Genomic DNA, 24,978 nt, shown 5'->3' on the forward strand with positions numbered 1-24,978 from the left:
AGGAGAAAATCATTACAAAACTTACTAAAAAAAAATGGAGTGTAACTTACATTTCTCATTTAGATATTTAAAAGTAACGTGATATACTACATTTAGAGGCATGCAAAAAAACAAAAAAACGGTTTTAATTGAATTGTAATCAAAATTATTTTTTTCCGAACTAGTTCAAGAAAAAAAAAGTTCACTATTTTATAAAACTAATTTGGTTAACCAAATTAATTTTCACTTAAATATTTTTTTTATTTAAAAAAAAATAGTTCAAAAACCTATTCAAAACTAGTTCAAACCAATTTTTAAAACCAGTTTGATTTTGAACCTGTTTCTAAATCAGTTTGACTATTTGGTATAAAATCGAACCGAGTAAAACAGTTTAAAACTAGTTTGATTCGATTTTTTTACCGAATTAATTTTTGCACACCCCTAATTACTTTTTCCTTATTATTTGTGATATCCATCCTCTTTGATTACCCTTGAGAAAGCTTCCGCCAAGAAAACCATAAGACCAAAAAAAAAACGCAATGAACGCATGGTTCAAGTCAAATAGTTCTTAGTAAAAACTATATTCAACCAGTTCTGTTTTCTGTGCATGGCACACCATCCGCAAATAACAAAATCTTTCAATAAACCATTGTAGAAGTGAAAAAACTTAGAAAGTGATAACACACCTTGGTAAGAAATGTGATCAGAGAGTATTCTCAACATTCTAAAAAAAGAATTGAGTTAAAAGACAAACTAATAAGCTATATTCGCATTGTGATGCTGCCACACCATAATTTAGAAAAGGTTTGAGAAGTTTCAACGGTAAAACTTAACGACATCAAAACGGAAAAAATAAGCATGCTTCTAGATTCCCTATGCGTTGAGAAAAAACCTCACTTTAAAATTGTAATGCAACTATACATGCATGAGAAGTAATATTTTATAAATTCACTTGTACACGGCTGGTAGGGAGAGAAAAAATAAACAAGCAAACAAATACAAATTCCAATAAGTATTCAAGTTCAAACCATAAACTTAACTATCTATGATCTCTTGCCACCTACATCACTATTTTTATAACATGTTTTGTTGAGATACAAATATAATAACGCAGCAAATGATATTTTAATACTAATACCTCGGAATATGTAATTACAGACACGTGTCACAAGGACAATTGGTCAACACACTCTGCAGTCTGAAAGAAGGGAAGAATGATTTTGGAATTTACATGTTGGATGATTCCTTTGAGTGAGAAGATCGAGTATTCAGTAGAGGCTGTAGAGCTTTCACTATAATGCTCATATTTGGCCGAAACTCAGCTTCATATTGCACACACAATGCAGCAACAGCAGCCATCTATTACAAAATACAAAAACAATTAAATGAAATGAAAAGTATTAACATTTTTCTCTCAAATAATTTATGTAGTTGGCAAGGAAAAATAAAAAAGGTCAAAATAACATATAGCACATTTTTTTTAAAGCTTATTAAGAATAGAATCGAAAGTTTGCAAGCAAAATGTACAAAAGCAAGTGTTTTGGAATATCATTGTTGGAACTAAAGACAATATATATTCCATTTCCAGAATATAGCCTAATTACCTTTGCAACTGACTTTGAAGGGTACTCTCCCTTTAGTCTAACATCAACACACTGCTTCACCTTATCTTCACTAAGCTTTGGTGTTGCCTGATAAAATCCAATGAACAAAATCAGAATGTGTAAAATCAAAAAATTGAAAGGGGAAGAAAACACAAAAATAATTATCAACAGAACAGCAACAAGTAAATATTGGTACCCAAGTCACAAGGCTTTGCTGTCCTCTGGGTAGTGTATGATCAACCGGTTTACGTCCGGTTAAGAGTTCCAGTAATATAACTCCAAAGCTATAAACATCACTTTTTGAAGTGAGTTGTCCAGTCATTGCATATCTGTCATAAAAAAATCAAGCCCAATAAGTTCTAAAAAGCCACAACTTATGTAAAGAGAGACAATGAGCCAACTTTATAATTGGCTGTAAAGTGGATTGAAGTTCAGTACAACACTGTCCAAAGATATTACTAATTTACAATTAATCAGTTTCATGTTTACTCAACTATAATTTTCATATTCTTTTGTTCCAATTTTCCATCTTTCAACTAAGGCAGAAATTCTTCTATTTAAAAGTCTTCTGTATGTGAAAAAACAAGCATGCACTGAGAAAAAGGATCAAACAAGTATATTAGGCTTCCAGGAATAACTTACTCTGGAGCATGGTAACCAAAGGTCCCAAGAACACGGGTAGAATGAAGACGTGCTGCTGCATCAGGGGCTTGATTTGACAAATCAAAATCAGCAATCTTCGCAACGTCATCATCAAAAAGAAGTATGTTACTAGACTTAATGTAACGATGGATGATATGAATCTCTGCCTTTTCATGAAGATATTCAAGTCCCCTGGCTGCTCCAACAGCAATTTTAACTCTCTGAGCCCATGAGAGAACTGGACCAGGTTGTGCACCCTTGACACCTTTGCGTCCTGTATCCACAATTATAATAAAATTGCATATCATAATGAAGAAATTAATGGGATGTGTGCGTACAGAGCAGCTTCAATGCTATGGGCAAAAGAACTTGAAGAGCTTTTCATGCCGTTTTCATCCAATCAGTAAAGATTAAAAGATTAGTGGGTGAACATATGCATAAAAACATCTGATTGATGGTATAATTTCAAAGCTGTTAAGTTTCATTTCCAAGGAGGATGGCATGCTTTCAATCTCACAGGCTAAACCAGTTACAAGTTTCTATAGAAAATCAGCCAGCATTAATCTTAAAATTACATTAATAAAAGTAAGTTTGAATATATCTGTGTGCAGAAAAAGAGAGATAATACAGTACTAGTTAGGACTAACCATGTAGAATATCATGAAGGGATCCTTTAGGAGCATACTCATAGGCAAGGGCACGGAAAGGACCATCAACACAATAGTTAACAAGCTCAACAACGTTTTCATGCTTTAGCCTTGATACGATGGAGACCTATACAAGATGGGAATCAGAAGTACTGAATAGAAACATATTCCCTTTTACAATCTTATCATTAAAAGTTTACAACTACAATTGAGCCAAACCTGAGAAAGAAATTCCTGCTCTGGCTGATTACTGGAATCTAACTTTTTGATTACCACTGCACGCCCATTTTTCAATGTGGCTTGATATACTTTCCCATATGCACCCTCACCAATGAAACATTTTGAGCCAAAATTATCTGTCAAAGGCTTCAACTCATCTACTGTAATTGAAGGGACACCAATAGGTTGAACATTTATAGTCCGAGGAGCAGTTACTGCTGCGTGTCTTCCATGATAACTGGGGTTCCCTGCATTGTATTAACAAAATTCCAGACTTATGAAGTGCTAACAGAAGTATAAATATACAATTAATACAATCACTTAAACTACAGACTGAGTGGAGCACTAAATGTAGACTTTGGACAGGCCATTTTCAGAACATCTCAATTTAGAAGGTGGTCACTTGAGAATGGCACAAAAAAAATATAAGAAATGTGTGAAATGTCAATGACAGCAAGATCATATTGTTGTTGTATAGGAATTTGTACAGACTGTAGACACAAAGCATGAACCTTGCGTTTCAAATCACGACAATGACTTGTATAAAATTAAATATAAGATGCAATTGTAAAACAAAAAATTTTAAAGAACGAAAAAAGACTGGAAATAGCAGATTACCAGTAGGAGTGCTTTGCATGAAAGGTCCTCTGTCAGCAACTGTGACACTATCATCTCCTTTGCAGAAGCCAAAGCAACCCATGATCCTCTATTCTGTAGGTAAGTTTCAATATGAGCTGTTAAGTCACTGAAAGAAGTATAAATAAGACTAGGCACACTTTCCCTGAGGATAAACAACAACAGACATAAACAAAAGAAAAGAACCAATCAACCACCTATGCAAATGTATTTAGGTTGTTATCTCATGCTAGTGTATATACAATTGCCTTAAGTGGATCAGATAGCAGCCATTTTTATTGCACATACTTCTAGGAGAACTTTGAAGTTCTCACACTGTGGAATCACCTTTTCGGCATTTCTGATAAACTCAACTTTTGATCAATGATCATTTGCTTTTTGGGACAAAACATTGATCGTTATAACTGTTCAGATTTTCAAATGATGAGAGTATCGAAAGCAATTCATAAATTGACAGAATTTTTTCATCTTTTTTCCCTTTAATCGTATAACTAAATAGTCATTTTAATTTTGCAAAACAAATAAAGCACTAGGAACACAAACATAAATAGCACCATTAGAAAACTATAGACAAGGACAAGGAAATAGAATTTAGAGATGAACTAATATGCTATTTGTCAGTAACTTCGCAGCAACATTATAAAATAAAATCAAAGAGAAGAAAAATACTCAGGCTGGAGCACAAAGGGAATAATAAGAAAAGTAGCCACTATCGGCTAAGGTTTTTTTCCGTTCACATGGGCATTTAACAAATATGTACAAATAAAGGACACACATTCCTATTAATCTGCTGTTGCATGACAGAACACCAAATTAGTTACATGCAAATTAGTCAAAGTGCAAACAGAAACACCAACAAATGAATTAAACTTCAGAAGAAGAAAAATCACTAACCATCCCCACAAATCAAAACCAACAGTGGCACATTATATTATCCCCAATAAATAAATGTGGTGAAACCAAATTTCACTTTCAAAAAACGATTAAAAACAAAGAAACCAGAAAGGTTTACGGTTACATTCTATTAGTCTCAAATTTCGGAAAGCCAGAAAGTATAAAATTTCTTATTTCTACTATTTATATCTTTAACCGTTAAGTGTAAACCCTAAAAAGGTAACCGGTCAAACAAAAAACAAGCATGCATAACCACCTTAAACATATCCCAGAAAGAAAAAAACAACAACTTTCAATTAGTCCCAGAAAGTAATAAGCAAGCGAAAAACCAAACTGATTAAAGAGAATTCTGGGTTTTAAATAAATAAATAGATAGTCGCAGGGACTTTGTAAAAATCTCACTATTTTAGTGAGTTATTGGTTTGATATTTGGAGAATTGTTCTAAGGACAAAATTGATTTAAGATATATTTTTATATGTTTAATTTTATGTTAATGAAGAATTTATAATTAATTTTAAATCCAAAATTAATTCTAAGTTATAGCAACTTTGACTACATTAGGTTCAAAAAAATTATATTAAATTTTAATCCTAATTTAATTTTATAATAAAATATCTAAACATAAAACATATCACTTTAAAATTAATTTTATAAAATTAAATTCATTTAAAATCAATTTATCAACACTCATCCACGCATATTTAATAAAAACGGAAAAGGATAACAGACGAAAAGGAACAAAACAAAAACGGAGAAACGAAAACCCAGAAAGAAGAATTGGCGCTATGAAAGAAAAAAAATTCCCACCTTTTAGAAGAGTAGAAAGCGAAGAACACCGGTGTGATTGTAATGTTTGTGCTGTTTGGAGCACAAAATGGATGAAGAAATAGAATTTGAAGGGAAAGAAGAAGAGAAGGAGGGGCGTTATGTTATGTGTTTGTGTGTGTGTCTGCGTAGAAGAACAGAACAACCTTGACTTCACCGAGAAGAAAGACAGAGACACGTCTTATGAACATCACCAAACGCTATTTATTCATATTTATTACAACCGCTGCCTTTGCCTTTGCCAAGTCAACAAACTCAAAAGCCCGTTTCCAAAACGGCGGATACTCTCTCTCTCTCTTTCTCTTTTATCCTTCTTTTCCTTATTCACGATTCTCCATTCTCCGTTACAAATAGTCCAGTCAATGAGAGAACAAATAACTTTTTAAAACTTAAAAAAATACTTCTATAAATATAAATTTATTTTTTTAGTTTCTTCATTCAGATAAATAAATATTATAATAATAGTTTAAAATACATTTAATAAGTTTGTTTACTTTTATATAATATTTTAAAAATCATATACTTTTTATATTTATTTAATGATATAATTTTTTATATATATTAGCAATGTATGCCTATTAATTAAAATCATAAAAAATACATCATTGTTCTTTTTTTTTTATCATTTTCTTTCCTAAAAAACAAGTACTATAAGAAACACGTAATTTACGTATTTAATTAATGTTCCAATTTGTAAATCTAGCTGTTGTCTGTCTGTGTCTGCCACTGTCAATAATATAATTTTTGTAACTTTTATTCCGTTTAGATATAATTTAAAGAAAAATTAAACACTAAGTTTTTTTTGTTAATAATTAAACTCTAAGTTAGTCTCAAACCCAAAGGTTTTGCACTTTTGCTTTACCATTTCATATTTATAGTTTTATAATAAAGTAAGTGCATTCTGAACATTAATTTTAAGTTATGTATAAATTTGTTTTATATATACGGGAGGGATCAGGCCTCATCAAAGGATATTTTGGATCTTATAATTTATCGTTTGCGAGAAGACAATCTACTGCAAGAATAATTAGATTGTGACTTAATATCATTAGAGTAGCCTGAAAATTAATCAAATCAAACAAACAAACAAAATAGAAAAATACATGAGCCACTACTGTCGATAATGTTTCTACTTTCTTTCAACTTTTTTCATAATCTTTTTCACATTAAAACATGGTTATCAGTTGATTAATTATTCGTTTTAGATCATAAAAGTGTAAAAACAAGAGACAAATGTGCACGAGAGACCCAAAAGCTGTAAGAACACACAGTCAATGATACATCAAGGTAATACACATGCGAAACAACAAATCAGAACTAAAATTTATCCAATAACAAAACAACCTCCGAAAATCACGTGAGGCGAGAAAGACGTATTACAAAATTAACACTACTCGTGAGGGATGAATGATGAATCTCAACATAAAAGGGCCAAAAACAAGAACATAAAATTAATATGTCTTTACTCTCCAATTTGATCACTTCTTCACTCCTTCTCATAATGACTTAAGTATCAAAGTTTTCATGGGTGACTCTAGAATGAGTATGTCAATAAGCTATACTTTAAGTGTATTTTAAAATAGTTATAGTTATTTATTGTAACAAATTATGTAAGTTGATAAATGTAAAAAAAAATGTGATACTTATATAAAGTTGAAATTTAAATTAATGAAAAAAAAGTAATAACCGGCCAAATTGATTGTATCAAATTTATAGTTTGAGTATGGCATTTTGACTTTTAAGTATAAATTAATATGATTAAAATTCAATTTTATATTAATTAAAATATTATTTATAGTTTTCTGTTATGGTTAAAATCATAAAAATTAAATAAAAAAATATTGCATAAAAAGAAGATAAAAAAATGATCTTTTTTGTTGACATCAAGATTATAATCCAACCAAGAATCGAGCGAGACTCATTATACGAATTATTTATTATTTATGATGATTTATTATATTTTAAAAAAATTCTTTAATTTAGTGACAAATATATTACAAAAATCCTAACTTAATAATAGAATGAAATACTTGTTTAAATTATTTAAGACAATAATATAATATTGTATAATATATAATAAAACATGTAATGTAATAGAATAACAGAATGAGTTATAGAAAACATGTAATTTTTAAAGAAACATGTTATTTATTTGCCCATCTAAATAATATATCTTTTCTATTTTTATTTTTAATCTAAAAAAAATAATCTTATTTCTTTTCTATCGTTTTCACTTTTAATATAAAAAAAAAAACCTTCCCTACACAGAGATGCTTCATTTACCTAATACTATGAGTTAGTGCATTATTTATACTTCAACTTATCTGAAATCATAGTACGTAAAAAATAATTTTAAACTAATTATTATAAAACTTAATCAAGTTATTGTTATCAATTTGTAATTAAATTAAATAGTGAGTGTTTGGACTATTTCATCATTTTTTTATTAAACATGAAATTATTTATGTTTTTTTAGCAATTAAAAAGTTTTAAATAATTAGTTCACAAAAAAGGTGTTAAAAACAGTTTTGCGTAAACTAAATGCTATACACCAAAAATCGATAAAGATAGCATAGTGCTCGTATTGTACTGTTGTCAACTTTTAGAAGCCTTCGCTGGAATTGCATTTGTGATGCTGGATTTGGCTGGCTTCTGAATTTATCTCCTTGGCACCTTTCTTAAAGATTCCATCAAGTTTTTCTCTCTTTTTTTTATTTGGGTTATTCACCTAAAAATATAGAATTGTGTTAATTACAAAATTAATTTGTAAATCACCTTTTATAAAGTTAAAGGTCAATTTCATAGTCAGAATGCCAGAAATATCATTTTGATTTTGTCTTTTTATTTGTTTGGATATATACGTGCGAATTGGGATCACAAAATGCCCATGTTTTAAAGAGCTACCCAGGAAACATCCAGGAGATGCAACTACAACAAAAGTTCAGTCAAAAATCAAATGTATAGGTCAAGTCAACCAATTTGTGCGTGTTTTTTATGGGAAAGTTCCAAATCATGGTTTTGGTATTAAAAAAAATGTCTATGATAAATATTATCTAAATCGCGATTTGAAGGTTCTTAACTGAAATCTAAACATACTCATTCTTTTACCTAATGTACTTTCTGGTTAAGTATAAATTCTTTACTGTTTGGAGCGTAGTTATGTTAATGTTTATTTTTTAAAATGGTAGTACAAAAATTATGTACTTTATATGAAAAAATGTATTAAAAACTTTAATTTATCAGTATAACTTTTTTTGAACATTGAGAATAAAAATTACAAGACAGTAAACTACAGCCTAACAAAGGAATTTAATTATGACTGAGTTTAGGAGGATAGTGCCATGCCCATGTATATTTTCATATTGGTCGTGCATTAGATCATTGTAAGGCCATTTTTATTTTTGTCTCAATGGGGAGACCTGAAAGCCTGGATCTAAATACAGTTTTATGCTGTGTTTGGACCCAAAAAATAGTATTATCCTCTGTTAGCATTTTGGACTAACGAAGGTTTATGAGCCAAGAGGCTTATACAAATTGGGCCCTCGTTTGGCTGCAGTAAAACTGATTTTGGTTGGACCTAGTTCGGTTGATAATGCATGTGCGTAGCAAAGGAAGTGACTAATACTTTATTTCTTCATAGGGTGTTTTTAGGTGAATCCGGATATTTCTCGAGACTCAAAGAATAATCTTTTAATATATTGAAATTTATTTAAGGAACTTACTTTTTCCGACAGATATATTTTTAAGCACACAAGTTTGGGATTTGTTGTGCTAGTGATCATAGGAGATAGCTGAACACAAGTTCTAATTACATAGAGCGGTGGTTTGAAGGATGGTTTTCGGCCAAAATAAGCTTTGGAATCGAGAGAATGAAATTGATCTTCTCTGGGTAGTGTAGTAGTGCTAGTTCAGTTGGTTCTTTTATCCTACTCGAACTCCTTTTATACACGTTAACTTCAGCTTCTTCTCTTGAATTTGGATCATGATGTATCCGCTAATGACTGGACTTGGCTTTTAACATAACTACTTATTGTTGAAATTTTAGGAGATCTATATAAAATATCAATAACCATCAAGAACACATTACATTAGATTATTAGAAAGAGTTTTAGGAATACCTGGATCTATACTGATTGATCAAACAAACGCAGCAAGATCTGAATCTGTAGGTGATTTCTGATCCATGTACTCTTCTTAGGATCTGTTACGGAACGGATAACCGATTAACAGCGTAACTAGTAACTTCATGGTTCTTCCTCAATCAAAACCTCTTTATTTCTTAATATGACATTTGTAACTCTTCAGATGGGGAGAAAAGAAATTATATGTGACGACTAGTATAGTAGGGACTATAGTCTTCTTATAGTCTATTAACTTAATAAGGTTTCCATTATTTCCTAATGGACCAACACTAACATCTGTTCATTTAAGTCCATATTCTCTAATGTAGTTGTCTAACGGACTCACTTAATTTGATCACATAAAATAAAACTCACTAAATGATAAATAACTAATATAATTATCTTATAATATTAGCACGCATTAATTATTGGAATAGAAGCACATTTAGTTTAAGCGTATTTTGTAACATTAACCTCCAAGTCACTGTAATTTGATTATAAGTGATGTTGGCTTAAGGTCCTTTAGGCTACATGACACATTATACCCTACATTAGTGGTTAATATTGTCTTCCCGTGACAGTGATGTTAAGTCTGAGCATGTTCCACAAGAATAAGTCTCAAGTCAGTATCATCAGTTGATTACAAGTGACTTAAGGTCTTTTAGACGACATGACACATTATGACTAAAATTAGTCGTTTATGTTGTCTTTCCATAACATGATCAAATCAAATCTCTTACAATATATGCTTAAAGAATAAAGTTATTTGTTAATCATGTCTTATTATACTAATGGGCATTCACCATATATGCTTAAAGAATAAAATTATTTGTTAATCATGTCATATCATACTAATGGACATTCATCATATATGCTTAAAGAATAAAATTATTTGTTAATCATGTCATATTATACAAATGCACATAAACACTAAAGTTCCTTTACACAGTATCCAAGATCCTATGTATTAAAGAAAACAACTCTTAGAACGTACGCTAAGAGCTGAGAAACTCTAAAACAAACAAGAAAGAGACCTATAGCTGTTTCTTCAAAATATGAATATCATATACCACTTCTCTTATTGATTCAGGCACTAATTAAGAGAGTGCAGGTTTTTCATGTTTGCATTGTTGGCAAGATCACTTTTGTTTTGGTCCTTTTGGAGGTTGAGTTTGAAAGAGATCTAATTCTACGGTACATTGTAAAGATTTGAAAAATGGTGGTCGCACAAATATGCCAAGATATTTTATGAAATTTAAATAACGATTATTATTAGTTTACATAATTCATAAAAAGAAAAAAGAAAGAAAAACAAAAGGTTTACGATCATTGTGCACAGAATCTGTTATTTGTCCATGCATGAACCGTTGTTAGTGAGATTTACCTTTTCTCCGGTAAATAAGCAAATTGAAATGGAACATGTACTGATTCTGATGGGAGAAAATATCCAATGAATATGGAAAAATCCTCCTAATTTAGAAAAGCGAGAATTCTCTTTTAATAAGCAAGGTTTGACCACATATTTACATTATGTTCAGCAGACACGTTTTGGTTTATTTATTTTTTTAATGACTGAAATGGTGAAGAAAGAAATAATAGGAAAAATGATAAAAAGAAAGTATAAAGAAAATAAAATAAAACGTGGCATTTAAATTAATAGAAATAAGAAAGAAAGAAAAAAAAAATAGAGAAATTTATCGTGACTGATTTAAATAAGAGAAAAGAGGGTAAAAATACATAAATAACTTGTATAAAAATGTATATTAATAAAAAAAACTAAATTAAATCTTAAAAATAATTATTTTTTAATCACTCTACTATTTTTCTTAATATAAAATATATTGTTTTGTATGTTATAAATTTTTGTTTTAAAAAAACACACTCAAGTATATCTTCTCAACTCATGAAAGATAATTGGGTGTGACTCACTTGTCTTTTCCGGCTCTCCCCCACTCTTGGTGTACCATCTAAATGAGGGAAATTATAAAATTATCACACACTTTTCTGATCTCCTTTCTAATTAAATTTCTCTCCGTATATATATTTCTTTCTTAGCAACGTAATACGTAATAAAGAGAAAGAGGGAGTGTAGGACAAAATAATCTTAGGTCCACATACTGAGGAAGGAGGCAACGTCGTCCACACCAAGCACATGATCGAGTTGCCAGTGATTTGGTCTCTCTCTGGGACCACATTACGTACAATTAATGAATGTAGTGTAATTGATATGCACACTCACTCTCTTCTTTCTACTACCCATTACTCAATTTCTTTACTTTCCTTTGTTTTGTTCTCCTCTGTTGTTTTAGTTAATCTGATCTTCTTGGGTTCTTGATTATGTTCCATGACTGTTTCATTTTTATCATGATGTTAATTACTACGGAATATCCACAGATGTTATGATGACTAATATCAATCTAGGAATTTGGTGGAATATCTTTGGGTGAGATTCTCTCTTTCCAAATATGCTTTTATCATCTGCAAAATTAATGATAAATATTTAAAACTAATTGTTGATTATGTTGAGAATTTCCGTAAGCAAAAAAATTCACAACAACTTATGTAATTTAAAACAAACTCAAATATAACTCGTATTCATCACCCAATAAGAATAATTATATTATAAAATAAGCTGGGCAAGAACGTCTCTTAAATTAGAGGAACACAATTTACTTTTTTTTTAATATAACTTGTATTTTTTCCAAAATTTTTGTATAAATTATATTTATTTTGATCTGACATTATCAACGTATGCTTCTTGATCTATAATCTCTTACAAAATTTATTGAGAAAGTATAAACGTAGTTAAATTTTTTAAAAAAAATGTCATATTCAATGTTGTGGCCATGATTTTTTAATATATATATCCAGAGATTAAAAAAAACGTACATAAAAAGATTGATGATAATACAATAATTCTCTTAAATGAAAACAATTATATTGTACATGTGTCGGTATTCAATTCAGATACAACATGAACATATACTGTTAACCGAGAAATTTTCCATATATTCATAATAAAAAGGAGAGAGAAAATATGAATAAAATAGATAATATATGAAAATTGAGAAAATACAAAGTGTTGTATAAATTATTATATAATTTTATTTTATAAATATAACATATCTTCTTGAACATTAGAACATTTAGCTTGTAGGACCTTTGAGGGAGGTGGTGGTGATAAGGAGGAACCCGCATGCTAAAGTTCTTTCCTGATCCAGACACTGTATAAATGTTTGATTCAAATCCATTTTAATTAATGCATGTAATGGACCTACTGGCTTGCAATTAAAGGGAAGGGGCCAAGAACCAAGAGCATCTTATACTAGCTTTTTGTTATGGTACTAGTCCTAGAGGATCAATTAAAATCTTATTTTTGGGTAAAAAGCTACGTCAAATCCAATGGCAGTCTAGAATTTGGAAGGACAGATTCAGTTTGTCTCTGTCTTTGGACACACATCTGATATGCATGTATATTAATAAAACCACCTCAATTTTGTTCAATTAAGCTAGAGCTATATTGCTTATATGTGTAAACTGTAAAATATAACAAAATGGCAGAAGAAAATATGCAATGCATAATTTATACTATAATCTAATCATAAATAATTATATATAATTTTTCTATAATAATTATTTAATTTTTAATTTTTTATGGATAGGTGGAATATCCATTGCTAAAAATTGTTATCATTAAATATTCTAGGTTTGAATCTTTTCTATGATTCTTATCAATAAGTTGTTAATTCGAGTAATATTAAATTTAATATTTTTAAATAAGATTTTAAATTTGAATTTTGCAAATAAAAAATATAAATAGAGAGAAATTTTTTATCAAAAGGTGATAAGTTAAATTTTTTGACGATGATTAATCATTAATTAAGTTAGTTGATATTTTATATAAATATTATGATGACAAAAATATTAAGTTTCATTAGTAGATTATGAATGGATCAAATTTTTTAAATGAGTCAAAATGAATTAGTGAATTATTTTGATTTGATCCACCATGATCTTGAATTAAATTTTTTTAAATCTATTATTTTGTTACACCTAGGCACAACATCACTTTTTTTTTTTAATTTCTACATGAATCCTCTTAAATGTTTGAAAGAATTATGCTGATACTCTTTGTGAAAGAGATTGTTGTAAATATTAAATAAAGATAGATAGATGTTATGTGTAATACAATAAAATAAAAGATGATTTAGCGGCCTATGATTTTGGGGCTAAATAAAGTAAATCGGTCACTAATAATGTCAGCGACTCAATTAGCAATAAAAAAAAAAAAATCGATAGTAAATCCAATTCGCGCTAGGTTATCTCGCTGTTGTTTTAGCGATCAAAAAAGCGTTTGCATATGTTTGGTAATGAATATAGCGACAAAAAATATTTGTCACAAATTAATTAATTAAAATTCAAATTTTAAGATAATATTAAAGTTTATATTAATATTATTGTTAGACTTATTGCACCATTCGTTTTCGTGTTATTATTGAATCATTAGTCTCTGTAGATTGCACGGGGCCTTTTTATTGAGAGTTAATCATAATAGTTAGTTAAGTTAAAAATTATATTTAATTAGGAGAAATGATACAATGGTAAGGAAAAAAAAGTATATAAAATGTTTTTGAGAAAAACATGATTTAGTAACGTTGGCTCAAATTACAAAGTTTCGATAATGATAAGGCCATACTACTAGATTTTGTAGTTGAGTTGATCCAAACCTTAATTCCAGAGAAATGTTTGGATCGCAATGCCAATAATATCTAAAGAAATTCCCATGTGGATTTTGAGTCACTTTAAAAACCCTTTTCCAATTTCAATCAATTGCTCAGACCCACGTGAAGATCTGTAGCTTTCATTTACCTTTTAAGGCTGGACACAAACAATGAATGATATATGAGGTGAGTTCATCTACTACGTACCTTAAAGTGAAAATGTAGGATTAATTGCTTGAATAATCATCCCTCAATAGTTGGTACTTGCCACTATCAATTTTTTTTTGGTAGAACTTCGTACTACCATTTATCAATTTAAGTAAAGCCAGCTTCCCTCAGAAACTATATGGCTGCCTGAGAGAGACGGTTATCTTCGATCTCGCACGGAAGGGGGTTATTATTTTTAGTTTATGATATATTGAAATTTTATTAATATTATTAATAATTGTGATGGTATTAAGTTAAAAACTCAACAAAAAAAAATTAATATATCAAATATTTAAAATAATAATAAAATTTGTTAGAAATTTAAAATAAAATTTGATTATTTATCGAACACTTTAAACATATTTTTTTTTAAAAAGTGTGTTCATATACTTATTTTTATTTTACTTTTCAGTTCCTGTATGCAAACCTATAATTATTACCCTTTGAATTTAAGGAAGATATGTGAACAATCTCTTTCCCCCACAATGTGTAAAATAATACTATCATCTGTTCAAGATATTTTGAAAAAAGGTACTAGACTGTGAGGTATTTATTATCTGTTTTGCATTTTTCTATAATATCTTTCACATTCTGAGCTAAAAAGTTTAATGACGCGTCCCTAATTAACCACAAGTTTTTTTTTTTTTTTAATATGAATGAATCTTTATGTCGTAGATAAAATTGGCTTATACGGTAACTCATGAATTGAATCTTCATTGTTCAAAAATCACTCAAAATCTCATATAAAATTTTAAGGAAGAAAATGAAATAAATATATTTTATAAGAATTAAAACGAAAAAAGATTTACAAGAACAAAAACAAAAAAGTACTATGTTATAAACAAAAAATTATTTAAGTCTTTTATTAATGGGTGAGTTAGATCCTTTAATTTCTAAATTGAGATCCCTGATCACAGATATTGAGAATTTGAGATTCTCTCTAATTTTGCTGGCGCTAGATTCTCTGCATTTTTTTTTTCACTACCAGAAAATATTCTTTGTAATTTTAAGAAAACTATCTAAACAAAATTTTCATTAAAATTTACTAACATTCTAAATTTTTTGTTTCATAATAATATAAATTTATTGATTTTATCATAATTATTTTAAAAACTACATCTGAAATTATTTGTGATAGATAGAGTAAATTTTTTTATATTAATCTTTAAACAAACTGTAAAAATGTTTTTATTAGGTAAGAGATTAAAATGATAAACAGTTTAATAAAAAAAATAATATATACATAAATAGAGTAAAAATTTTATATTGCTATTTAATTATAAATTATATATAATAATATTGTGAATTTTACAATACTTATCTTAAAAATTATAATATATATATATATATATATATATATATATATATATATATTTAAAATTAATTGATAATGTAAAACTTATACATTAAAAATATTTTTATATTAAACTTTGACAGTAAAAAAAATTCTTAATAATACTAGCACAAAGCCATAAACTATTCTATGTTACTAAGATTACAATAAGATTTTGAATTTCAGTATTCTAAATAAAAAGAATATAATTGAAAAGAGAGAACTCAGTAAAAATGAGGAGGGAATCTGAACAAACAATAATTATCAATAAAACTAGTGATACTTTGTTATGTAAAAAACAAAAAAACTATTGTATGATACTATATCTATGATCACACTCGAGCACTTTATTCATAACTGCTGGTCCGTGATCATATATATATATATATATATATATATTATTTACTTTTAGAAATTCAACTATGTTTCTCAATTTTCAACGATCCAGAAAAGTAGTAAATGGGTTTGGGACAGTGGAGATTCCTTAAGTTTTACCAAACCACAAGGCATGATGAGAATGTGGTCACAGTCACACTCAATATAAGAACTAACAGATTCATCATGAGTCCTCAGTCTGAGCAGTCAGCACAGAAAAAAGAGACATTTTGATGTCACATAATCTGTTCCTTATTTCTCTCTTGTTCCCTTTTAAGGCCACCTCTTCTCTTTTCTCCCCACTTCCTGAAAAACCACAAAATAATTCTTATTCTCATCATGTAAATTCTCAAGCTTGTGTCAAAATGCTCCTGCAAGTTTCAATTTTTCTGTTCTGGCCTGCCACCCTTTTGAGTTTTTATTATGAGTTGATGTGTTTTTTGCAGGTGCGGTTAGAATAGGAATAGGAATTGGGCTTCGTTGCAACAGTTAGATTTTGATTGATGGAAGCTGAGTTTGGGGGGAAGAATCAGTACTTGTATGGACCTGTGGTGTCAGGAATGAAGAAAGCTGTTGTTGGGAATGGGAAGAGGAGTTTGGAATGGGATTTGAATGATTGGAGATGGGATGGTGATCTTTTCACTGCTCAACCACTCAATTCAGTGCCATCAGATTGTAGGGGTTGCCAGTTTTTCCCACCTCATCCTGAAATTCCTGCAAAAAATGCTAATCCATCTACCACCAATTTGTCTTCTTCTGTATTCATCTTAGGTGAAGGTAAGAGGGAATTGGAGAAAAGGAGGAGGGATGTTATAGCTGAAGGTGAAGGTGAGGGGCTGAATGATGAGGGTGGTTCTCTTAGTTTGAACCTTGGGGGTCAAGGTTACCCTCTCATGCTGGAAGAAGAGGAAAAAAGTGGAAAGAAAACAAAGGTAATTGGGACCAATACAACAACTACTACTACTACTACCTCTAACCGTGCCGTTTGTCAGGTGCAAGATTGTAGGGCTGATCTTAGTAATGCCAAGGATTACCACCGTCGGCATAAGGTTTGTGATGTTCATTCTAAGGCCACTATGGCACTAGTGGGAAATGTTATGCAACGTTTCTGTCAACAGTGTAGCAGGTCAGTTAGGTTGCAAACTGATAATTTCTTGGGGGTTATAATATACATTTCATATTTTTTATGTAATCATCATATTAAATTTTTTTATGAAAGTTCAGAAAAGGGAAGATCCTTTTTTTCTTGTAGTTTAGTCCTAAGTGGAAGTTGTTTGAAATAATTTTTATTTTAAAATATAATAGAAGAATTTCACTGCATTTACCTACCTTTGTGTACTCAAGTTGGATGCAACCTGTTAATTTTTTGACAGGTTTCATGTTCTTCAAGAGTTTGATGAAGGGAAGAGAAGTTGTCGAAGGCGTTTGGCAGGCCACAATAGGAGGAGGAGAAAAACTCATCCTGATGTCTCTGTTGTTAATGAAGGCTCTCTGAACGATCAAAGGGACAGTAACTATCTGCTGATGAGTCTGTTACGGATACTGACCAATTTGCATTGTAAGTATTTGTGACATCCTAAGTTTATCTGCTAGGCATTCTTCTTCATTTATTTATTAGGCTGACGCACTATGTAACTGTAATGATGATGAACCCATGCTACTAATTGTTAATGTTTGATAATTCTTTTTAGTTGTAAAATCTTAATAAGGTAGGTGTCATCTGTGTTGATGCTAATTTAGAGAATTTGGACATTTGAGATCCTGAGATGAGCGGCTTTGTTGCATAGTCTAGTTTTGCAAATGGTATTCTTATACTTTTATGATGCAGTTGTATTTAATAAATTTTTTTCTTAGTAGCTTGATGACTTGAGGATTCTACTTTTCTCCTATGCTAAGCTTCACCTGATTGTTGCTAATGTTAAACTCAAGTTAAAACTTAGGTTGTTAGCTTTAACAGCATAGCTTGACTTTTCTGCTCTACTAAAGACTTTCATCTGCCTAAATAAGAATATTGTGCGGGCACAAGGAGTTAGGTACTTGATTTTTGACATTTTATCAGGAACCAGACCAAATTGAAATTTATTTTAGCACAAAGTATTTGATAAAAAAAAAAGCATGATTGTGATTTTCTGTTTTCCAAGTATATCATCTTTGTGATTATTTACTTCCTTTTGTTTGTGCCTTCTGATGACTTTTTGGCACATTCCTATTGCAAAGCTAGAAAGCCTGACTGTATGTTCTGCTGAAAATTGACTTGAAAAAGAAGAAAATTGCTTATGACTTGAGCTAATAGTTATACTGATGTCTCTGGTGTTGGAACATTTTTGCATTTCACCTTCATCCTGGATGTCATCATTGGCATATTTATTTGACTCCACATTTTATGCCTTCTATAATTTGCAGCCAATGGCTCAGATCATACAAGGAACCAAGATATTCTCTCTCATCTGCTGAAGAACCTGGCAAGTCTGGCTGGTCCAAATAATGGTGGAAGGTTAGCACCCTTACTGGAGGAATCTAAAGGCTTGGTAAATGCTGGGACGCATGGAGCTGATCATGATAAACCCAACCTTAACTCAAATGCTCCTGAAGCTTCCAGGCCTTCTTCTTCCATCAAGACAGACAATGGCATCATCGCTCAGGACCCTCCAATGTCGGTGGTGCAGTATGAAACACCTGCTAATGGCATGACACAAAAATGTATAGCTTCAGGTGATGGTGGAGTAGGAAATTTAAAACCTCCTTCAGGACCACTGCTCTCAAATGTATGTGAACCAAGGGACAGCGTTCCATCCCAATTAACTACAGCAGAGACTAAAGTAGGAAGGGGAAACTTGAATAACATTGACCTTAATAATGTTTACAATGATATACAGAATACTGTTGAGAATCATAAGAAGCCTTATCCTCCTGTGGCTTCAGGGATGGGGTTTATTGACCATGCCTCATGGTTGCAATGTGATTCTCTCAAAACAAGTCCTCCACAGACAAGTAGAAACTCAGATTCAACCTCTACCCAATCACCATCTAGTTCCAGTGGAGAAGCTCAGGTATACTCTTGATGTAATTTAAATCCATTTCCTCTTTTCTGAATAATTTAATAATTCTGCTATTTACTTTGTATCAAAATATTTAGATTACTTAAATGATTGTATAGATATCTTTACTGATAAAGATACTATTTTGCCAAGGTCATCATTTGAAGTCCCCTTTTCAGGTTCTTTGCCTTTTCATTAGTGTGTAGGTCTACTTTTTGTGGCTGACTCAGAATGACATGTTATTTGTTTACTGTTTACAGAGTCGCACAGATCGAATTGTTTTTAAACTCTTTGGCAAGGATCCATCTGATTTTCCCCTTCTTCTCCGATCACAGGTACTTTTTTGTGCCATGAAGTTGCTATAGACAATTTTACAGCAATATTTCTTTGTGCTGCGTTTGATTTACAGTTATTTTGTGTTTCAGATTCTCAACTGGTTATCCCGCAGTCCCACGGAGATAGAGAGCTATATAAGGCCAGGTTGTATCATATTAACAATATATCTCCGTCTTGAAAAATCTGCATGGGAGGAGGTATTGTTTGATATAATGCCACAAATGCTGGCTACTGGATGAATCTATTTAAAAGGGGGAAAGGAATCTAAATGTGCTTATTGCTATTTTGATATTGCAGCTCTACTGTAATCTAGGATCAAGCTTGAGAAAGCTTCTTGCTGCATCAAATGATTCGTTTTGGAGAACAGGATGGGTATATGCAAGGGTGCAGCACGCTGTAGCTTTCCTGTATAACGGTTTGTTCTTCCTCATACTGTGTGTTGTGTGAGCATTCCTCTCATGTAACTGTATTTTTTTAGTATCATGAAGAACTCATTGTTCATTAATTTGGTTGCTAGAAACTGTTTTTTGATTTCATGTATCTCTTCTGCAGGTCAGGTAGTCTTAGATGTGCCCTTGCGTCTCAAAAGCCCACAACATTGTATGATTTCATGCATTAATCCACTTGCTGTTCCTGCAAGTGCTAGTGCTCAGTTTATTGTGAAAGGTTTCAACCTTTCCCAATCTAGCACAAGGTAAATCTCTTTACATCTATTAATAATCAAAATTGTTGACTTGAAAGATTCTAGTATATCATGCTGCTGGATATACAATTTCATAAGGGATTAGAAAAAGGCAAAAACATTAATGTAATTGGGTGTAATTTTGAAAGAAAGGTGGCTTCATATGCTAAATACTGTGCAGTTGTAGTTATCCAGCCACTGAAATAATTTCGCAAAGGGATGAGAGAGATTTTTTTTGGGATGTGTGTGTGTGGACACTTTTACCTAAGTTCCAGGGTATAAATTGGATTTAGTTATTCATTTTCTGTATATGATTTGGAAATAGGGAAGATCTGAGTTCTAATTTTTGTTTGTTGGGATTAGCCCAGATGTTGATCTGTTGCTAATGATTTCCAGGTTGCACTGTGCACTTGAAGGGAAGTATCTGGTACATGCTAGTTGTCATGATTTGATAGGTGGAGCTGATGCACCCATTCAGCATCTAAGCTTCTCTTGTCAAATACCAAATGTAACTGGGAGGGGGTTTATTGAGGTAGTATCAATTCATCATACTCCAAAAGTATTCTGAGCATTTGTTCTTTGGGTTTTTCATTTCAGCAAAGTGAAACATGGTTTAATTTCATTTTGTAATTTTTAGATTGTATGCTGTAAAATTCCTGAAACTAACAGAAGAACACAAAGCTCTGGTGCTTGCTTCTGAAATGTCATTGATGAATAACTCCTTTGTTAATGATTCAATATTGCTGTTGTTGATGCCTCCCAATTGGTTACTTATAGCTTTTGTAACCTTAGTCCCATATAGTTTAGAAAGCAAAGATGGTTCTTGCAGATAAAGCAATACATTTGAAATGGATTTTTCTATTCTGCTATCGTCTGAAGCAATATTTTGATAATTTTTACTGTCAGGTGGAAGATCATGGTCTTAGCAGCTGTTCCTTTCCATTTATAGTTGCAGAGCAAGAAGTTTGTTCGGAGATCTGCAAGCTGGAAAATGTGATTGAGGAAGCTGAAACCACTGATGATATCCAGATAAAAAACCAACATATGGAAGAAAAGACTCGAGCTTTGGATTTCTTGCAAGAAATGGGTTGGCTTCTTCATAGAAGTCATGTGAAATTTAAGCTAGGTTCCATGGCTCCTTTCCATGATCTCTTCCAATTCAATCGGTTCGCTTGGCTTGTTGACTTCTCCATGGACCATGGTTGGTGTGCTGTGATGAAGAAACTCTTGGACATTATATTTGAGGGTGGTGTTGATGCAGGAGAGCATGCCTCCATTGAGCTTGCATTGTTGAACATGGGTCTTCTACACAGAGCTGTAAAGAGAAACTGTAGGCCTATGGTAGAACTACTGTTAAGATTTGTTCCAGTTAAAACCTCAGATGGTGCAGACAGTGAAATGAAGCAAGTTGCCAAAGCCCCTGACAGATTCTTATTTAGACCTGATACTGTCGGGCCAGCTGGGTTGACTCCTCTTCATGTTGCAGCAAGTATGAGTGGCTCAGAGAATGTGTTGGATGCATTAACCAATGATCCACGAATGGTAATCCTTTATTGTCTGTATGCTTTATGTATTTTCAGGCTTTTAGAGCAGTGTCTCCAAGATTGAAATGAGATTGCTATAAAGGCTTCAATAATTTTACTTAGAGCACTGTCTCTCCCACTTTTCACTTTATATTTAGTCTGGTGGAATGGAGGTGGATAGAATGGGAAGAGAATTGAGCTAAAAATGAGTTTAAACAATCACTTTCTCCAAATTAGAATCGTGGTATTATAAATTCAATAATCTGTATTCCATGTGCTTTTCTGAAATGAAAAAAAAAAAACAAAAAAAGATATTTTGCCACGACTTCAATGCACCACTACCATCCTACCTTATTGCTATATAAGGGATCTATTGTCAATGTGACTAGTGTTGCAATGAATGAAAGTCATAACCACACCAAACATTGGGTGGGGAATGATTATTCCATTCTCTTGTTGCCATTCCCACTGGAGTGTTCAATTGAGGAGGTGGACCTTTGATCATTGGGTTCAATATAATGGTTTCTAGCGGGCTTATATGGCTTTAGGACTTCTCAGCGAGTATGTACTCTAGCGTGAACATTTTGCGCGAAGTAGTTGTGCAGGAAAGTTTGCATGGTTTTCTGTATATTTACATTGGCCTTGATTGAATTACTGAACACACTTTAGTATACAACGTTTCTAACCTTATCTCTGTTGTGTTCAGGTGGGAATTGAAGCATGGAAAAGTGCCCGGGACAGTACAGGTTTGACCCCTAACGACCATGCTTGCCTTAGGGGCTATTACTCTTACATTCAACTAGTCCAGAACAAGACCAACAAAAAAGGTGAAAGACAACATTTGGTTGATATCCCTGGAACTGTTGTAGATAGTAACACAACGCAGAAGCAATCAGATGGAAATAGGACATGTAGAGTTCCAAGCTTAAAGACTGAGAAGATTGAAACCACAGCAATGCCCCGTCAATGTAGGGCATGCCAGCAGAAGGTGGCTTATGGTGGCATGAAAACAGCAATGGTTTATAGGCCAGTCATGCTCTCCATGGTGACCATAGCAGTTGTGTGTGTCTGTGTAGCTTTGCTCTTCAAAAGCTCACCTAGAGTTTATTATGTCTTCCAGCCCTTCAACTGGGAATCATTAGAGTATGGGGCAATGTAATGTTGTATATCAGGTGTTTTCTGCTGTAAGCTTCCACCTTTTCTTAATATATTATTTTAGAAACTGGGTAAGTCTTAGATTTTGGGTTTAGAGTATTGACATGTTATACATCCATAGTAATAGTAGCTGTCATCAATATATATGGGGAAAACCCGAGGTTGACACTTCACCTGTTCAGAACAGAATCTTGATTATGAAACCTGTGAACCTGTTAAATATGGGGTCAATGCTATTAGGCCATTATATATGTGATAATAGGGATAACGCCATAACAGTTTTAAGCAATTTGAGGAAATTGCCTTGTATTAATTAATCAATAAATACAAGATATTTACGGTTCAGTTTCATATTCTTTTAATTATCACGGTTTATATATTTATGCCATCAATTTAGTATTCTTTTAATAAATGATATCATTTTGGTGAGGTCACCGTGATGATATGGATATGGATATATAAGTATCTGTACAGTATGAGACAAATGGTTCAAATACTGTTAGCGTGATGACAAATGAGTTTCCAATAAGGTTTAAATTTTTTTATTTTAGTATTTTTTTTCGTTTTTATTCTTGTAAAAAAAATTGTTTTAATTTTTGTAAAATGGGTTTGTTTTTCAAATATTGTTTGTTTTAATTCTTGTAAATAGAAAAAAAAATTACAAGGATGAAAATGAAAAAAACATTAAAATACAGGAACAAAAAATACATCTAAATCTTCTAATAATACTATAACGTGTTTGGTTTGATGGATTAGAAGAATTGTCCGAAAGAATTATATGTTAAATTACATGTATGAAATTTTGATATTTAATTGAGTTGAATGATGTCATCATGTAATTGTTGTAATGAATTTTATTTAGTGAAATAAGATTTTGTTGGTATTTGATTTGAGAAAAGGAGAGGTACTTTCTTAAAATAAAATTTATCTGATTTGGTTCAGAAGTTTGGAGGGATTGGTTGTAATGGTGAATAGAAAGTGAAGTGAAAGAAAAAAAAAAGTGAGAAATGACAAATAATTCCTTAACTAAATTTAATGATTGTATAAACTCCCTTTCCATCTCAAAATAAACACAACAAAAGGATAAAAAGTTGTCTCATTTGCGTATTGCACAGCTTCCCTTCTTTGTCTCTCGTCACCAAACGGAGAAGGATTGCTCTTTTAAAAAAAAAACTTTTCATTCCTTCTTTTTTCTGTCCTCCCATTTCCTTTCGAAACAAATAAAGCCTTCATGCTAAAAATTAACTAGATTATTGAAGAAGTTGGCGAATGATTTAAGTTAGAAAATTGCGTGAATTTACTAATTTAGACAAAATTCGTTTTGTATTTCCAAAAATGAGAAAGAAAGGTAGAAAATGTAAAATTGTATATTTAATTTCATATTTCTAGGGTATGTTTGGTATTGTAGTATATAATAAGAGAAAACTTTCAAACTTCAAAGGAAAAAATGAAAAGATTTTTTTTTTTTGAAAATTTTAAAATTAGTATAGTTCTCCATCTCCATCTGTTTCTAAATATTAGATCCATTCTTTAAATTTTTTATAAGATTATTTTCAAATAATCTCTTATATTAATTATTAATTTTATCAAACTATTCTTAATTACATTATAATAAATATTATAAGTTAATAAAATAATCTATTCACTGTCTTACTATGATAATAAAATGACTAACACATATTAACACGGAAAGTAATTACCTGAATAATTTTGAAAAAAGTATATAAATCATTAATAATTTAATATTATTAATTAAATTAATTAACTATTTTAATAAGTGAGAATTAATTAAAAATATCTTAAATTTAGGATAGGAGGGAGTCTTATCTGTATTTTTTTTCCTCCCGTTCAGATATCTTTCCCCCCCCCCCCCCCCCTTTTTCCCTAAATATAAAAAAATGAAAGGAAAAGTAAAAAAAAAAAAAAGAGTAAATTGTGAAATTTATCTTCAAAATTGTGATGTAATAATCTTTTTTGAAAGTATAAAAAAAATAATAAATTAATCTTATAAATAATTTAATAACAAATTATAAAATTTAA

At 31.0% G+C, this 24,978-nt stretch overlaps 2 protein-coding genes across 4 annotated transcripts; one reads left to right on the plus strand and one right to left on the minus strand.

Annotated features, from left to right (window-relative positions):
* Positions 1-883: 883 nt before the first annotated feature.
* Positions 884-5,774, minus strand: LOC114419912 (pto-interacting protein 1-like). 2 transcript variants are annotated; one of them, XM_028385723.1, is made up of 8 exons: positions 5,430-5,774; positions 3,710-3,802; positions 3,092-3,339; positions 2,873-2,999; positions 2,226-2,499; positions 1,780-1,912; positions 1,584-1,670; positions 884-1,338 (listed from the first exon to the last, which is right to left on the minus strand). In XM_028385723.1, the coding sequence occupies exons 2-8, from the start codon at positions 3,789-3,791 to the stop codon at positions 1,207-1,209; spliced, it is 1,083 nt and encodes a 360-aa protein (XP_028241524.1). In that variant the 5' UTR covers positions 3,792-3,802; positions 5,430-5,774; the 3' UTR covers positions 884-1,206. The 2 variants fall into 2 exon arrangements, with proteins under 2 accessions (XP_028241524.1, XP_028241525.1); XM_028385724.1 differs by having other exon boundaries at positions 3,710-3,836.
* Positions 5,775-16,289: 10,515 nt separating this feature from the next.
* Positions 16,290-23,289, plus strand: LOC114419913 (squamosa promoter-binding-like protein 1). Of its 2 annotated transcripts, XM_028385727.1 has the most exons (11): positions 16,290-16,545; positions 16,651-17,330; positions 17,578-17,762; positions 18,608-19,254; positions 19,503-19,577; positions 19,668-19,775; positions 19,876-19,993; positions 20,131-20,272; positions 20,657-20,792; positions 21,167-21,802; positions 22,490-23,289. In XM_028385727.1, the coding sequence occupies exons 2-11, from the start codon at positions 16,708-16,710 to the stop codon at positions 22,940-22,942; spliced, it is 3,123 nt and encodes a 1,040-aa protein (XP_028241528.1). In that variant the 5' UTR covers positions 16,290-16,545; positions 16,651-16,707; the 3' UTR covers positions 22,943-23,289. The 2 variants fall into 2 exon arrangements, with proteins under 2 accessions (XP_028241528.1, XP_028241527.1); XM_028385726.1 differs by having other exon boundaries at positions 16,290-17,330.
* The last annotated feature ends 1,689 nt before the right edge of the window (positions 23,290-24,978 follow it).

The sequence above is a fragment of the Glycine soja genome, chromosome 7 (genome assembly GCF_004193775.1).
Source record: "Glycine soja cultivar W05 chromosome 7, ASM419377v2, whole genome shotgun sequence".
Classification (NCBI taxonomy): Eukaryota; Viridiplantae; Streptophyta; class Magnoliopsida; order Fabales; family Fabaceae; genus Glycine; species Glycine soja.

Bases quoted from the DNA above. Each gene is read 5' to 3' on its own strand.
- LOC114419912 (XM_028385723.1), bottom strand. From the start codon at position 3,791: ATGGGTTGCTTTGGCTTCTGCAAAGGAGATGATAGTGTCACAGTTGCT. The intron at 1,913-2,225 runs GTAAGTTATTCC...TTTTTATGACAG, and splicing joins TTTGGTTACCATGCTCCAGA to ATATGCAATGACTGGACAAC. The intron at 1,671-1,779 runs GTACCAATATTT...GGATTTTATCAG, and splicing joins AGCAAAGCCTTGTGACTTGG to GCAACACCAAAGCTTAGTGA.
- LOC114419913 (XM_028385726.1), top strand. From the start codon at position 16,708: ATGGAAGCTGAGTTTGGGGGGAAGAATCAGTACTTGTATGGACCTGTG. The intron at 17,331-17,577 runs GTCAGTTAGGTT...ATTTTTTGACAG, and splicing joins TTCTGTCAACAGTGTAGCAG to GTTTCATGTTCTTCAAGAGT. The intron at 19,578-19,667 runs GTACTTTTTTGT...TTTGTGTTTCAG, and splicing joins CCCTTCTTCTCCGATCACAG to ATTCTCAACTGGTTATCCCG.